At 41.3% G+C, this 17,080-nt stretch overlaps 1 protein-coding gene across 1 annotated transcript; it reads left to right on the top strand.

Annotated features, from left to right (window-relative positions):
* The first annotated feature begins 11,301 nt into the window (after positions 1–11,301).
* Positions 11,302–13,441, top strand: Rfesd (Rieske Fe-S domain containing). The gene is made up of 3 exons (XM_051182769.1): positions 11,302–11,503; positions 11,600–11,634; positions 13,136–13,441. The coding sequence occupies exons 1-3, from the start codon at positions 11,332–11,334 to the stop codon at positions 13,397–13,399; spliced, it is 471 nt and encodes a 156-aa protein (XP_051038726.1). The 5' UTR covers positions 11,302–11,331; the 3' UTR covers positions 13,400–13,441.
* Positions 13,442–17,080: the final 3,639 nt, after the last annotated feature.

Raw genomic sequence — 17,080 nt, 5'->3', positions numbered from 1 at the left:
TTAGCTGTATAGACTTTTACATAGACATAAGGACTCTTTGACCTAATGGACATGATGATGCATACATGATTTTGTGTGTGTGCATGTGTGTGCACCTGAGAAGTAGAAAGAGGTGATTTATTCACTGTACATTAGAGCTTTCCAAGCATTTGATATTATCAAATGACTTACTGCATTATTATTTTGAGAAAGACAAAAGAAAAATTTCTCTTTTATTCTGTGTATGTGTTTACTGGAGTATTGAATTGGACCACATTGAAGGCCAATGGGTCTAAGTATTTATTTCTTTAAAAAGTGTCAGATTATGGGCTAAAGCAATGGCTCCGTGGTTATGAGCACTCACTGCTCTTTTAGAGGACCTGGGTTTCAATTCTCAGCACCGACATGGCAGCTCACAACTATCTAACTACAGTCTCAAGTGATTAAATGTCCTCCTCTGGCCTCCTCAGGTAATGAACACATTTGTGACACACAGACATACATGTAAGCAAAATACTCATACACATAAAGTAAACAAAAAAATTGATGTCAGGTTATGCTCAGCAAAAGAAAAATTCATTTCTAATTGAAACCCCTATTTAATCATTTGGTAACAGATGCTGGACACCGCTTATGTGCTCCCTATTCCAAGAACATAATTTGGGACATGGGCTGGAGAGATGATGTACTCATCAGGCACAGTTACTGCTATTGCAGAAGACTCAGGTTCAGTTCCAAGCACACACATGCTGGCTTACAAACACTTGAAATAACAGTTTCAGAGGCTCTAATGCCCTCTTCTGACCTCTAAGGGCCCCTATATGCATGCGGTGTACATACACACTCTCAGGTACGCACACACACATACATAAAATAAATGTTTTTAAAAAAACGAAGACAGCCAATAGACAATGCACATATTAATTTCAATTTTTATTATGACTGTATAAGTGATACATCAAAACTAGATAACCCGTATTTGGTCAGTGAATGAAATGATCAGAAGGAACACTGTTCTGTAAAATCTTATTAGTCATCCTAAAACTATAGAGTGGACATAATAATTAGGGAATGTAACACTGAGATGTTCTCCTAGGCTTCTTTGTGGTTCACTTATTGCTTATAAATAATATATTTATAAGCAAAACATGGTGGCACACTTGTAGGTGGTTGATTTGAGAGACCTCAAGGGTGATTTGAGAGAGTCATTTGAGTTCACAAATTTGAGACCAACCTAGACAACACAGCAAAACTTTGTCTTAAAAGGGAAAAAAATGCATGCAATACACTGGGTATGAACAATACTCCCAAGTTTCAGGTTCCCAAGTCCTTTGGGACACTGAAAGTACAGAATCATTATGATAGTATAACAGGTTGTAGTATTCAGCCTTAGATTTTCAGCAGAATTATTTTGGAAGTGAAAGTATGTTGAATAACTTAAGATTTTACTTCATTGATCTGGAGAACAGACTAGGCACAAGATTTTTTTTTTTTTAATTCCTAGGCAAATCTAAAGCCTAGCCAAGGTTTTGGCCTATTGCATCAAAGCATCATTGGTTTCTAAAGTCTGTATTATTCTGTGGGAGTGGGCACATGCATGTCTGTGTTGAGGTCAGTGTAAAACTCGGTGGATTCAGTTCTTTGATCATTACATGGGTTTGGGTGCTAGAACTTCAGTTGACAGCCTTGCAGGAGCCTTTATTCCATGAACGATCTCACTGTTTGTGTTTGCTTGTTTTTTAAAAACAGGGTTGTAGGCTGCCTTAAACTTGGGCTCAAGTGATCTACCTCAGTCCTACAGTAGCAGGCTCTACAAGTACTTGCCATGGGCCAGTTTACAAAGAACTTTTGAAACCCTGTCACTCATTTAGCTTCTGCCTCTGAGCATAAATATGAGGATTTTTTCCCCCCAAGACAGGCTTTCTCTGTGTAGCCCTAGCTGTCCTGGAACTCGCTCTGTAGACCAGGGTGGCCTCGAACTCAGAGATCCACCTGCCTCTGCTTCCTGAGTGCTGGGATTAAAGATGTGAGGAACCACCGCCCGGCTAGGAATTCTTAGGGTGTTGTTTTAATATAAGTAAATGCAAAAAGGGTAATAGTTTGAAAATGAAAGTGAAAATACTGTCTTCCCTTAAAACCATTATTTTTTAAAAACTTATTTAAAAAAAAATATACATGCATTCCTGCTGTAAGCATTATGACTGATCGGATGGACAGGGATTCTGAAACTCAGGAGCCACAGAATACTGAGTGTTACAGCTTGGATGGAAAGGTATTCTGGCACTGGGGAGCCAAAGAATACCACAGGTTACAGCAGGAGTAGCAGCTTACAGCTCTGTTCCAGGGAAAGGCTTCCCCAGTGTAACAGCTCTGTCCAGTGACGGGAGGGCTTCTAGGCAAAGGCATTACAATTTGGCTCAGGTCTGCTGTAGTGTAACAAGTCTGCTTTGCTAGGGGGAGGTTTCCCTGGCGAAAGTGTTACAGCCCTGCTCTGCATTCAAGAGATTTATTGGGAGGGAAGGATCCAGGAGATAGGAGTCTCTGCCAGGTGGAAGGACAGTCACAAGCTGAACAGACGCAGGGTTTATATAGGGATTCTTAGGGGGCAGTTTTTCCTGGGAGATTTCCAGGATAGGGATTGGTCAGATTTCAATCCCAAATTTAGGAAGGCTAGATCTCATGCTCAGGGATTGGTTGGTTTTCTGCTCAGGTTCAGGGACAGATTTGGCTCTAGTTTCAGGGCCAAAGTGTGTTTCTTTCACTGGTCCTTTTTAGCCCTTGGCTCTCGATTTAGGGCCTGGGTATATTTCTTTCACTGGCTCTGATTCCAGGGACAAAGTGTGTTTCTTTGGCACTGGTTTCAGGGTCAGGGTGCATTTCTTTGGTTCTGGTCAGGGTGTTTCTTTGGCTATCCCCTTTCCCCTATACCTGCCTATGTGCATCTCAAGCAATAACTTATTTGTGCTAAAAAAGAACGTATTACGCATAGGCACCTATATGCTGTGTCTTTCATGCAATTGGACCTTTGGGCGTGCAGTAGAGGGCTGTAAAGTTTTTGTATATTTGTATAGTATTTTATCCAACCATGCCTGAGCTGGTTGGCATTATTATAAACAATCCTATACGCATGTGCTTCTGCCAATATTTACATCCTTAGGCATGAGATTGCTGAGTGCATTTAAATTTTGGATAAATTTTTTTAAAAAAAACTTTTTTTAAATTAAAAAAAAAAATCACTCTGTGGGAAGAGCAGGGTAGGCTGGCTGTCAGCATGGTACCCACCCATAAAGGGCCAGAGCTAGGGAAGTAACCCCAGAGGCTCGGAGGAAGCCCTGGGAACCAGTACTTCCGACCACGTGGCCAGCCCCGCCCCTGCCCCCCCCCCCCCAGACTGTGCTCACGCGGGACAGGAAGCTTGGCCGCGGAGCCGAGGACACAAGCGTTCTAAGTTGGGTTCTCGCGGTGCCGGGATGGAAGCGGGGCGGGGCTTTCCGGGGCGCTGCTTCCGGCCTGTCGGGTTCAGTCCCTCTGGGCGCCGGTCGGTAGTGACTCCCCCTCCGGAAAGGGCGTCCGTGAGCTGTTGAGCCTGACAAGCGGCGGGCGTCGTCACTCTGAAAGCGAAGGCTGGAGGCGCACGCGGCCGCGCGTCCCCGTCCCGGGCGCCGCTCAGTCAGTCCGGCAGCCGCCGCCGTCTTCTGAGCCGATAAACACGGCCGTGAACGCAGAGGTTGTGTTGCAGCGGTTTGGGTCCCCACCCCCTGCGAAGACGGCCTGGCACAGGCAGCACAGCCCCGAAGCCCGTGTGTTCCGGGCTTTCAGAGCCAGGAGAACCTTCTCGTCCGCCACCTTCAATACCGGGCGCGGGCGGTCATCTGCGCAGCTGCACGACTTCATTAAAGCGGGCAGGGGTTGTCCCTCACCTGTCTGCGGACACAGTCTCGTCCCTTAGCCTTCCCAGATGTAAATTCGGACCCAGCTTTCCCGATGCGTGCACGTACCGCCTATAGAAAGGTCTCTATACATTTCTGTTGAGCCGCCTTTTTTGTGGCTCTCAAGGTGACCTTTCAGGCCACATGTTTTCATAAATCGCTGGCTGCTAGGTACACGAAAGTTATACCAAACAACATATTGGTGCACGAATCCTCAGTTTTGCGAGGAGTAATGAACCTTTCTTTACATGCAAAGCAAGCAGCCACTACCAACTGCAGCTGGTCCTATGTATTTTTATAGTCATCTGAACTGATAGAAAACTGAGTAGAGCATTTCCCCTCCCTGAGCCGAAAAGCAAGTGTGTTACTCCGGAGATAAGCATTAAGATAGTGTGCGGGCCAAGTCCCCACGCTTTAGAAAGAGTGCCTTAGTCATTGCTCAAGAGGAGTGACACGTGAGTACCTTTACTTTCATGTCTTCTGTGCCCGGTGATATATACTTGAATGAATTATCTATGTTGGAAAGGTATCCGCAACTGATGGGGACATCCACTTAATGTGTAATTTTATTTTTACAAGTCTCACATTTAGACACCTAATTTTAGGGATCAACAAAATAACAAAACACCATTTTTGAAAAAGAACTGAGGAAAAAAACAACTGAATTTTTTAAAGAAGGAAGTCATGTACTGCTTAAATTAGGTGGCTGTCAAACTTCCCACTTCCTTTTATTTAGGTAAAGGATCTGTTATCTTCTGTTGTACACATCTTTTTGTATTCTTGAAAAAGCTAAGTTCATGAAAAATGTTCTCATCACAACATGTTATTTTATGTGTGGTAAATCATTAATTAGCTAGATTTAGTAATTCCACATGCATGTATACTTCAGATCATCATGTAGACTATAAATATATACACATTTTTATCTGTTAGTGTAAAAAAGCTACACTTTTAAAAAAGATTCTGTTTTTAAAATAGAAGAAATATGTAGGTGTGCATGAATAGTTTATCAGAGTGACAAAATTAAATTCTTAAAAGTGAACATACGGATTCATTGTCTAAATGGATCGTGATATACACAGTATTTAATTAAGAACAACATGGGGGTTAATTTTAAATAATTATCACATATCATAATAGTAGCATGTAGGATGCATAAAGAAAACTATTATTTGAAAGATACTTTCCTAAGCATATGCAAGGCTGTAATCCTAATTCTCTGAAACTGTTATCACTTAGAGCCCTCTCTATTCCTTATCAGCCCCTTCAAAATGCACTCCAGTTTCTCTTGGTTGGAGGCAAACACTGAAATTTGAGGGAGGCTGTGTCTGGTTTTATGTGGTTGTCAGGTGAGGTGGAGTTAGTTCGAGTCTATTGCATTTTGCTATTTATTTTTGTAGGGGTAACTTCTTATCTGGTCCTAGGTTTTGACATAAGATATACAAAATTCTCAAGTGGTTCATTCTTGATCTGTGTGCAAGCAAATGCTGTAAGGATACAACAAAGACAAAGTAATATTCAACTTAAATACTAGAAAGAATAATTTCATAAGAACTAACAACAATTTTTGAGGCTTTTAAGAATGTTTTTACTCTCTTGCTGTTTTCTGTAAGTTTATCCTATAAACATACATTCATGGGGGCTGGAGAGATGGCTCAGCAGTTAAAAGTACTTGCTGCTCTTCCAGAGGACCTGGAGTTGATTCCCAGCAGCTACATGTTGACCTAAAACTGTCCATAACTCCAGTTCTAGGGATTCTAATGGCAGCCTCCTAGGGCACCTGACATCATACAGTGTAAAGACATATATGCAGACATGAAGTAAAATAATAATAAAAATTCTTAAAAAGCATGTGTTCATGAATAACATGTTATTTGGTTTTATGTGCTTTTTGCACATGATAAAAAAAATGAAAGCTTACTTGCCATATTTTAATAATGAGTCAGTTTCTACTGCTATGCAACATTCCATTGAATGAATATACAAATTATCTATCCTGCTACTAATGGGCTATGTTGTTTCTTGTCCTTTGCTGATGTGGTCATTCTGGAGTGTCTTAAGTGGGAAAGTGGGATATTGGGCCATGGCTTTGGTGACACCAAGCTGCACTGGCATTAGTTGTATGTCATCACTAGTAATTATGCCATATTCTTGCCAACCGTCTATAACTTTTTGCTAGTCCGCTGGGTGGAAATATTCCAGCTTGGGCTTTGCATTGCATTTTATTTTCCTAATGAGGTTAAGCGTCTTCACATGTGACTACGGCCACTTGGAATTCCTTGTCTGTGAACTGTTTGGTCATATCTTCTTTGCTTATTTGACGTTTACTTAACTGTCCATAGGTGTTCTTCATATATTCTGCACCTTACTTTAAGGGGTATATGTGTTGCAAATTTAGTATTTCTTTCCTTTTACTTCAGCCTATTTCCCTTTTCTCTACTTGTTTGTTTCCTGTTTTCTTAGGATTTGGTTCCTTTGTGTTCTTTCCATGAAATCTGATAAGGCTGCTGCCGGTTCAGCTCTGAAGGTAAATCTTCCCACTAGAAATTTGTATGTTTAACCAAATCAAGCAAAACCAGATGAACAGAAAGATACATTGTTCCAGCTTCCTGTCATCCATAAATAACCCAGAAAAAATTATGGTAATGGGCCCCTTTACCTTTTTATTTCCTTTAAGACAGGGTCTCACTTTATAGCCCTGGCTGGTCTGGAACTCACTATGTAGACCAGGCTGACCTTGAACTCAAAGAAAACCACCTGTCTCTGCCTCCTGAGTGAGTGCTGAAATTAAAGATGTGTGCTACCACAGCTGGCCCCTTGCTTTTTGTTAAAATTACTTTTTGCTGTTCTATTGTAGGATTTTTTTTTAAAACATAAGCGTATGTCTTAGTTTTTCAAATAACAGTTAAATGCCATTAAGCCCCCACTAGGCCTAGAATTCCTGGCATGGGCTAGTGAGCAAGTGCTTTATCACTGAGCTGCATCCCAGCCCCATTCGCTTATGGAGAGTATGGGTTGACTGCAGACTAGGAGTTTCCTAGACTTAACCAGGGTCACTTTTATTCACTGAGCGAAAGCTCTTGCCTCTCCCATCAGTGTACACACTTCTCCCTCTGTGCGTGTAGGTTCTGTTGTTCTTTGCTGCAGCTTTGGTTGATGAACACGGTCCTCCAAACACAACAAACCCACATGGAGTTTACTGGGAAAGGGAGTGAAGGGAGGGGTAGGTGTTAACCCATCGGGAGCAGAAATTAAAGAGCGAGAGAGAACAGGCGGGAGGCACTAGCTTATAAAGGGAAAGGGATTGGTTTATAAGGAGGCTCAGCAGTTGGGGCCAGTGAAACTGGAGTCATGGAGCTGCTGTTGGCCCAGATCCGCATGGCCCCAGTTCCACATGGTTTCTGCATACAGAGTCCTCTTGCAGCCACCTAACACATGCATTATGCGGCATGCAACCTTTGGCAGCCTTTGAGCCCTCAAAGAAGGTTGCCCAGAAAAGAGAAGTCCACGGATGGGAAGGGAGCCAAAGGGTTAGAGAGCCCCTGCTCCCAGCCAGGAGAAGTCAAGGTGCAGGCTTAGGAGAGAGCAGGCATAGAGTGGCAGGCAGGTGCTGAGGAGAAGCCACTATGGGGCAGGAAAAGGAGAAGATTGGGGAGCAGGAACAGGGCCAGGTTGCCCCAGAACCCAGGGAAAGGGAGACGCCAGGATATCAACAGGTTTTATAGCTCAGGCATGTGATCTTATCACATGTCCTACCTCTGCAGGGTTAGCACTCCCTTTGTTACTATAGCTGGCAAATTTCCTCTTCTAAAGCTCACTTCTGATAAACTGGGGGAGGCTTAATCCCTAACTCACTCTCCTGTTTTTATAAACTTGCTTTTAAAATAAGTCGTGAAGTTTATGGGTTGGAGTCATTGCATCTAGGTCCAAGCTCTGCTTTAAATAAGTTTCATATACGGGTACATACATACATACATACATACATACACACACACACACACACACACACACACACACACACACGCACACTCATATATCCTTACTCAGGCTGAAATGGATCCCATATGTTTGGGCAAATAAAGGTATAGCAACTCCTTATGATTGTACCAGTGTAGTTTAGAAGGTAGTAAGGGTTATCTTCCTACAGTTGGAGTATTTGAAGTTGATACGTGATTCATAGTATTTCCAGTTGTAGACACCTGTATGTTTTTAATACAAGAGTATTTCACAGTACACTTAGTGTGTTTAACCGAATTGAGTTTCTACTGATAATGTGGGACATTTTTATTCACTTCATTTCCCTTTTTTATATAATTCTTTAGCATAAGGCAAAGTTGTAAACCTCACACTCATAACAAATCATTAAGATAGAACTGAAAGTGGCTAAAGCAATGGCTTAGAGGTTCAAGAGCAGTGGCTGCTCTTCTAGAGGACCCACGTTCGATTTTCAGCACAAATGTGACGGCATGCAGTCCTTGTAACTCAGGTTTCCAGGAGATCTGATGACGTCTTCTGACTTTCTCAGGCACCAGCCAAGCATGGACATGTGGTTCACAGACACATGTGCAGACAATATACCCATACACATAAATTAGTTTTTAAAAGAGAGAACCAAAGAGGGGAGGCAGATATCTTATGTAAAACTGAGGATTGCTACAAACTCTTAGAATTATTTTATTTTGATTTGGAAGGCTGTGTGTGAGGTAAATATCCATTGAGGTCTTTTAGGATAACCAAAGAATTGTTTGGGTATTGAAAACACACACACATACAGCATCTGCTGCTAGAGATGCAGCTCAGTTGGGAGAGCGCCTGAAGGGCATGCACAGAGCCCTGGATTTGATCTTCAGCACTGCATAAACCTGTTGTGGTCACCAAGGCTGTAATAGTAGCACTGGGGAGATGGAGGCAGGAAGATCAGGAGCGTGGAGCCAGCCTGACATACATGAGACCTGTCCTAAAAACAAGCATGCCCTGTATTCATCTGGTTGTGTGGCTTCCCATTTTCAAAACATCTGCTGAGTATTACACAGTGTTACGGAATGGGTAGTCTTAAGGGCTGATCAGACATGAGTTTTTTTTTTTTTTTTTTTTTTAGTCCTGATTTCTTTCTTCATTTTTTGGTCTCTGCATTTGGCCCAAAGAGTGAATACAAGATAAAACTTCAAAATGCAGGCAAAAGAAAGTTGTAATGATTATATTACAGCCATAAGCTTTTACTTAGTTAATCACTAATATTTAGTTTTTAGGAGAGTTAGGGTGTAAAAAGTAAGTTGGTTTACACAAGGGAGCAGGATAGTTTGTGCTTTTAGAACAGAAGTTTCCTGGGAAGCCTCAGGTTTTTCATGTATCATTTAGTAATTTTACCCAGTGGCCGTTTTTATTTTTCTCTGACTATTACTTACCTGCCATATGAGGTGGATGATAGGGAAGAATGAGTCGCTTTGTTTGGTTAGCAGTCACTAGGTGCTGTGCTGGTTTTTCCTGTCTTCCTGTTTTCCACTTGTCCTCAGAATGGGACATGCTTTGGGGATGGGCTTAGACCTTGTTGCTTTTCTTCCACTTCAGAAACACTCTGGCCAAGTCACCCTGGCTCTGGTGCTTCTCGGTAGCAGCTTTCTGTTCCCTTGAGTTTTCAGACCTGTCTTACTACCATCTGTTTTCCAGCAAGCCTGGAGTGCTTTTTAAAGGGAGACATGGAAACAATGCCCCTAGACTAGCTACCCTCCCCTTGTAGCCACGTGTTAACCAGGCTTGCTTATTATTTTCCAGGGTTGTTTGTTTGTTTGTTTGTTCATTTGTTCCTCGAGTTAGCTAAGTCTTTTCTCTCCCTCTTTTTTCAGTGTGGAATTCTCTCCACCAGTGCTTCGAATGTCTGACTCATTTTATTGCAGGGGTTTCAATTTGATTATTTCAGTTACTCTACAGTCTGTTCTTTACCCTGTCACTTTCTGCCACATCATCCAGAGTAATTTCATCATGTCATTATTTATATATTCGTTTGATGTCAATCTTGCCATGTAGAACACAGTCCTTGAGAGGACAGAAAGCTTGCATGTCCTAAGTCCTGAAGTGCCAATCACATAGTCATTGATCAGAAAGTATTTGTAAAATGATCATCTCTAATGAGAAAACTTGGAAGGAGAATCTGAAGATAGCCTCATTTGTAACTCTGGTGGCTTTTAAAGATGGCCATTAAAGCCATTCCTTAAGAAGCTTCTCTGTCAGTGCTGTAAATGATTGTGATTAAATGTTACCATGACACTTTTGCCTCCGTCATCAGTCATAAGCCTTTAATTTTATCACACAATAAAGGAATTGAAGTAGCTCTGCCCCCAAAAAACAGTCCTGGTAACCTTCTGGACCCCACCTTAACATCTTCTGTTAGGTGTAAGCTTGCCTTGTGAGGTCACACAAGGCTCCTGAGACCCCAACATTGAGCCACTTCAGCCAGGCACCCAAGAAGCTAGGGATTCCTTTAACAGAAACAGTGTAGAGAACAATTGGATATTCTTTAGTATTGAATTTGATGGGATATGAAAGTGCAGTGGAGCTTTATGCTCTTTCCTCCTCTCCAAATTTTCCATCTGAAGTATTGAAAATAACCATGTCTTCCCTGGTGGCAGTGGGGAGTTTTTCTTGGTTTGTCAGTGTTGGGCCCCAAAATCAAAGTAAATATGAATGATAATCTGTCATTTACAAACATTCTATTGTTTAGAATATTAGTTGGAAGATGTATTATATTTGTTTGTTCTGTGGGACATTTGTTTAATGATGCAAAGATGTGTTGCATTCTTTTATGTTGCGTTTATTTAACTCTGTGAAGCTTTGTTACTTTGCCTGTCTAAAACACCTGATTGGTCTAATAAAGAACTGAATAGCCAACAGCCAGTCAGGAGAAAGATGGGGCTGGCAGTCAGAGAGAATAAGTAGGAGAAATCTGGGAAGAGAAGATCAAGGATCGAGAGAAAGAGAAGAGAGGACGACTCCAGGGGCCAGCCACCCAACTGCAAAGCAATCCATGGAGTAAGAAGTTAAAAGGGCATATAGAAAGGTAAAAGCAAAAAGTAGATGGGATAATTGAAGTTATGCAAAGCTGGCTAAAAATAAGCCAAGCTAAAGCTGTGCATTTGTAAGTGATAAGACTCCATGTGATTATTTGGGAGCTGGGTGGCAGGCTCCCCAAAGACCAAAAGAATACAAAGAGCAAATAATAACTAATAAATAACAACATTCTACACAGCTGTAGAAAAATGCATTCATTAGTTTCAAAAAATCTAGACAACTCAATATTATCTCTAGGCCGTGTCCAAACTTGAGAGGAGCACATCCAATGTTTCTGTCTTTCCTCCCTTCCCTCCCTCTCCTCTCTTCTCCTCACATTCTTTCTCCTCTTTTCTTCCTTCTTTCTTCACTAGATAGCATGGACCCTGGAATCTCTAAACAAGATGAAGAAAAGAAGTACACTTCTGTCTGTGTTGGCAGAGAAGATGATATTAGAAAGTCAGAAAGAATGACGGCTGTTGTCCATGATAGAGAAGTGGTCATTTTCTACCACAAAGGAGAATATTATGCTATGGACATTCGCTGCTACCGTAAGATTTCTTTTCATTTCTATAATTTGTACTTGTTCATCACAAAACTATTAAAATTCAGTTTAGTGATTAGATATAATATCAATTCCTTTTCAGATTCTGGAGGACCCTTACACTTGGGAGAAATTGAGGTATGCAAAATTAAATTTACTCTAAGCAAATTCAGATTGTTCCTTTGTCATTACTTTATTCCTTATTCAAAGATTAAGAATTTATATTTAATTCCACTTTAGTACTTTAAAGATATACCCTATAATATAAAGAAAACATTTTTCCTGATAAATAATAAATGTCTTTTGACCTAACAAATATACTGGGATGTCTACCCTATGGATATAATTGCACAAATTTTGATTATGTACAGGAAGATTTAAAACCACCTCATTAAATACATTATAACATAGCCATTCTGTGGAACATTATGTATCCATTAAATTACTGAAGCAGTCCTGTGTGTGCTGGTATGGAGGGATGGTAACAATGTATTTTTGAGTATTAAGGGCAAATAGAGTAGTTCCAATGAGATCAAATTTCCAATAGATTCACTTTTTATTGCTATATTGTATGCTTTGAATTTTATGAGTATATGTTTTCAATATAATAAACGTGTTTCTAAATGTTTGAGAGAAAACATATTTAAAATATTACCTGGAGAATTTGGGGAATTTCCTTTGCTTTCTTGTACTCTAAAACTAGTTATCTAATTTCTGTCTTCTGTTTGTTTGGGGTTGTTTTGTCTACTTTACCTGTTGTAAACTACAAGCCTCAGTTTCACTCTCTGTATACTTATTTGACTGCTAACCATGTCTGTTCCTGTTCCTTATGTCAAAGGGCATGTGTTTAAGTTAGGAAAATGTGATTATTTGCTGAAACTTCTATGGGAACACAAGTTAGCATTTCTGATTCTGGTGTACAGGGTGCATACTCCGTGATGCCTGGCATCCCTTCATTAAGAGGGTTTAAAAGTTGGGATCCCAGTTTCCAGTAGCATTTGCACTCATGCCTTTAATAACTCCCAGGCCTTACAGTTCTTCTAGAAGCTAGTGGAAATTCCTAGGGAAGTACTAGCAGCCCTGCCCTTTTGCTGTCAAGGAAATGACATTAATGTAGATAACCTCTGGCTACGAGGCAGTGTGGTCTTGGGCCAGCCAGTTCTCTTCTGCTGGTGCTCTCTGAGTTCTAGTCAGCTACAGAAACAGCTTGATTGTTCTCATTTTGCTTGTGCTGAATAACTTGTAATTAGGAGGGGGGGCACTGCCTTCTTTGTTCATTTGTGATGTTTATTTACTTATTTGAGCATGGGGACTATCCCTATGAACAAAGAGTAACAGTGGAGGTGGTTCTCCTCGTCCATCATGTGGGTTCCTGGGATTGAACTCACATCATCAGCCATAGTGGAAGGCATCTTCAACCAGCAGAGCTCTGTCATTGGCAGGCTCCTCTGTTTGTGAGACAAAGGCTCATTGTGTAGTCCAGGCTGGCATCAAGCTCAGGATCCTCTAGAGTCAGCTCCTGAGTGCATGCAGCTCCAACTGGTGTGGTTCTCCTGAATTAGAGTCTTCACTAAATCTGAGATCTGTCATAAGCACTTGAAGTGTCAAGATTATTAAATCTGTTGTTTTTCCCTTCTAGGATTTCAATGGACAGTCATGTATAGTTTGTCCCTGGCATAAATACAAAATCACTTTGGCAACAGGAGAAGGATTATACCAGTCTGTAAACCCTAAAGACCCATCAGCGAGGCCTCAGTGGTGCTCCAAAGGAGTGAAGCAAAGGACTCACAGGGTGACGGTGGATAATGGCAATATTTATGTGACGCTTTCAAAGGAACCTTTTAAATGTGACTCTGACTATTATGCCACTGGAGAATTCAAAGTAATTCAGAGTTCTTCCTGATAAAAAATATATGGCAGCAAAAAATGTGTGTATGTTTGAAAATATTTTAAAATTATTTTGTTTCAGTACCAAAGATGAATTGATTCCATCACAGGTATACAAGTGACTTTAGAAGTCACAGGTTTTGTTAGGGGCTCAGAGCTCTTGCTATTCTTCCAGAGGGCCTGAGTTTGGTTCCTCACACTCACACCAAGTGGCTCACAGTCACCTGTGACTCCTGCTTCAGGGAATCTGATGCCCTCTTCTGGCCTCTGTGGGCACCTGCAAGCACATGTCATATATGCATAGATAAAATAAAAGCAAGCATTTTTTAAAGTCTTAGACCTGAGAGGTTTGAAAGCACATTTACTTTAGTGTGATTTCAAGGCCACCAACAAGGTGGACAGAATACATTCTATCCCTCTCTGAACTGATTGGAATCTGTAATTAGAGGCTTGAGATGGTCAGTTTAAGAAGGATGTGCACAGTCATACAGATGAAACAAAATGTAACAGGAGAAAATTTAAGTGTGAAAAGATCCCTTTTAAATACATCAGGTTTCATTTGGGAAAGTCTTTATACATTCAAAGCTAACAGTTAACAGAATGACCCTCCATTACTCATCCCAGCAGTTCCCAACATTCTTCTGTTGTTCGTACATCGCTTTGTCCACAGATTACCTACCTCCTGTGTGTATGGTATTTACAGTTTTAAAGATAAAATTTAGATATACTGAGATCCTCAAACTTTAGTTGTATACTTTTGCTTACAAATGTTCACCAGATGTTTGTAAGTTAAAATTGCTTCCAATGAGGCCAATGTATATGTTGAACTTAAAAATGAGAAACTTAAAGCTAGGTGTGTTGGCACACACCTTTAATCCCAGCATTCTGAGGCAGAGGCAGGCGGATCTCTGTGAGTTTGAGGCCAGCCTGGTCTACACAGCCTGGTCCAGGCATTCAGTGCTACATAGTGAGACCCTACAAAGAGGGAGGGTGCTAGATGAGAAAACCCAATAAAGCCTGACATGACTTGTCTCTCATCTGAGCCAGTTCAGAAGTAAAAAAGCCACACACAGTGATGTCCTAACCAAGACAGATGCACAGACTTATATTCAATGAACCAAAGTACATTGCCTATATGCGACTGGAAAATAAATGTTTAAAAGAATTTTAGAGACCATTGAGTGTGTGTACAGTTTTCTATAAATGTGTAATGTTTTGCTCCTCAGCGTTTACAAGCAGGTTTATGGTCACTTGGTTTACCCTGGTTTTACTATGCCAGTAATTTGTGGCCAGTGCTGTTCTGGCTGCCTGGAACCCACATCATACTTGTTATTCAGGATTTAGAGAAACACCCTGGGTATCTGTCATGCAAAACTTAGTACTCAGTAAAATGTAGGTGTAAATGGGGCCAGAAAGGATGGGTAGGTTATGATTTTTTAGTGAAGGCTTACAAATCTAAGTTTGAAAGCATAGTAATCTTCATGATGTAGGCTATATTAAATGTCTAAACCTAGTTCTTAACATGCAACTTTACCTGGACTCTTACTTGGTTATTGTAAAAAACAAGTGAGGGATACAAGGTGAACCCTAAGAGAGTCATGCAAGGTCTCCCACAGAAGGGGAAAGGAACAAGATCTCCTGAGCATATTAGGAGTGAGGGGAGGCTTTGAGAGGAGAGGGAGCTAAGAGAAAAAGAAGGGGAGAGGAGAACGTGAGGGAGCAGGAAGATTGAGTCAGAGAAAGAACAGAGGAGAGCAAGAAAAGCGATACCATAATAGAGGGAGCCATTATAGGTTTAAAGAGAAATCTGGCACTAGGGAAACGTCCAGAGACCTCCAAGGATGACCCCAACTAACAATCTAAGCTATAGTGGAGAGGCTACCTTAAATGCTCTTCCCCAATAATGAGACTGATGACTACCTTATATACCATCCTAGAACCTTCATCCAGTAGCTGATGGAAACAGAAGCAGAGACCCACAGCTAAACACTGAGTTGAACTCCTGGAATCCAGTTGCAGAGAGGGAGGAGTGATGAGCAAAGGGGTCAAGATCAGGCTGCAGAAACCCACAGAGACAGCTGAGCTGAACAAGGGAGAGCTCATGGACCCCAGACTGATAGCTGGGAAACCAAGGTAGGACTGACCCAGACCCCCTAAACGTGGGTCTCAGTTAGAAGGGCTGGACAGTCTAAGGGACCTCTAACAGTGGAGCCAGGATGTATCCCTGGTGCTTGAAAGGACTTTGCTAGCGCATTCCCCATGGAGGGGTACTCCCTTAGCCTAGAGGCAGGAGGGAGGGTCTAGGCCCTACTCCAAATGACTTGACAGATTTAGATGATCCCTCTTGGAAGGCCTCACCCTCCCTTTGGAGTGGATGGGGAATGGCATAGGGGTGGGAGTGAGGGGGAATGGGAGGGAGAGGGAACTGGGATTGATATGCAAAATAATGAAAAATGTTTAAAGGAAAAAAAAAAGAGGGAAATGAGTGAGGGGCTGGAGAGATGGCACAGGGGTTAAGAGCATCTGCTGCTGTTGGCAGAAGATACTGCAGTTCAGTTCCCAGCATCCACAGCAGTAACTCACAAGTGCTTGGACCTATTGCTGTGTATTAGTATATTTCCTTTTCTTTGGGGATATGGGTTACATGACAAAAGAGATTTCTTACTCGTTTTAGTTGGACTTTCTCAATGTTGAGAGCAACAGTTACTACGTTCAGAAAATGTGCCACCTCTGCCGGGAGTTCAGACCAGCCTATTTCTTGAATGTGTTAGAATATAAAGTGCCTGAAAGAAACTAAAGTTGTTCCTTTGGGCAAAAACTAGGACATCTGTCAGGAACCAAGGCAGTAATGAGCAATATGGAATCTTGTTCTAAATTTTTGTCTTTAAATTTGGAACTAAAAGTGACCACTTCGTCAGGTTCGGTGGTGTGAGCCTGAGGCAAGGAATTCAGAGCCAGAACAGGGCTATGGCTGAACTCCATCACCTTACCACATCCTGTCTCATCAGATTTGCAACCAACATTTTGTTTTGTAAATTTATGGTATCTGAATGTCAAGTCGTTCCTAACTTCACAAGTGAGTTATAAAATCAGTAGGGAGACTTGCTATACTGCCTGCAAATAGAAAGATACAGACTTTTCACTACCTTTGAACGTGTAGCTTTTTTTTTTTTTTTTTTTTTAAGTTGTCTGCCTATTTGTATTTGTACTACACTTCCTCTGGGCCCTACAGAAGCCAGAGTGCAGTGGCTCCCCAGGGACCACAGTTACAATCAGTTGTGAGCTGCCATGTGGTTGCTAAGAACCAAATCTGGCCACTCCAAACTCTTAAGCCATCTCTCCAGCCTCAAACTGTATAGCCTTTAGTTATAAATATACAGCCTATAGTTATGAAATTTTCCTTTCTGGGTAAGCATTCGGACCTGTTCTTAATCAAAAATATAAATGAATTATGACCACACCAATATTATAAACTGTAAACTCTAACAAAATATGAATTCATTAAAAACATTGCATAGTAAAGGCAGGGAAGATGGCTCAGTGGTTAAGAGTATGTTGTGTTCTTCCAGAGGACCTGTGTTTGGTTCCCAGCATCCATTTCAGATTTGATACTTTCTTCTGGCCTATGTAGATAGGTACCTGCACATATACATATGAAAAACAAATATACTGGGTCATCACATGTATTGTACATTAA

This window comes from Phodopus roborovskii, unplaced genomic scaffold, assembly GCF_943737965.1.
Source record: "Phodopus roborovskii unplaced genomic scaffold, PHOROB, whole genome shotgun sequence".
Lineage (NCBI taxonomy): Eukaryota > Metazoa > Chordata > Mammalia > Rodentia > Cricetidae > Phodopus > Phodopus roborovskii.
The sequence above is the reverse complement of the archived record's forward strand: the minus strand, read 5'-3'. Positions and strand labels throughout refer to the sequence as shown.

What these genes read in the sequence shown, in the direction of transcription:
- Rfesd (XM_051182769.1), top strand. Translation starts at nt 11,332, where the DNA reads ATGGACCCTGGAATCTCTAAACAAGATGAAGAAAAGAAGTACACTTCT. An exon ending in TATGGACATTCGCTGCTACC is followed by an intron (nt 11,504 to 11,599) that starts GTAAGATTTCTT and finishes ATTCCTTTTCAG; the next exon opens with ATTCTGGAGGACCCTTACAC. An exon ending in TACACTTGGGAGAAATTGAG is followed by an intron (nt 11,635 to 13,135) that starts GTATGCAAAATT and finishes TTTCCCTTCTAG; the next exon opens with GATTTCAATGGACAGTCATG.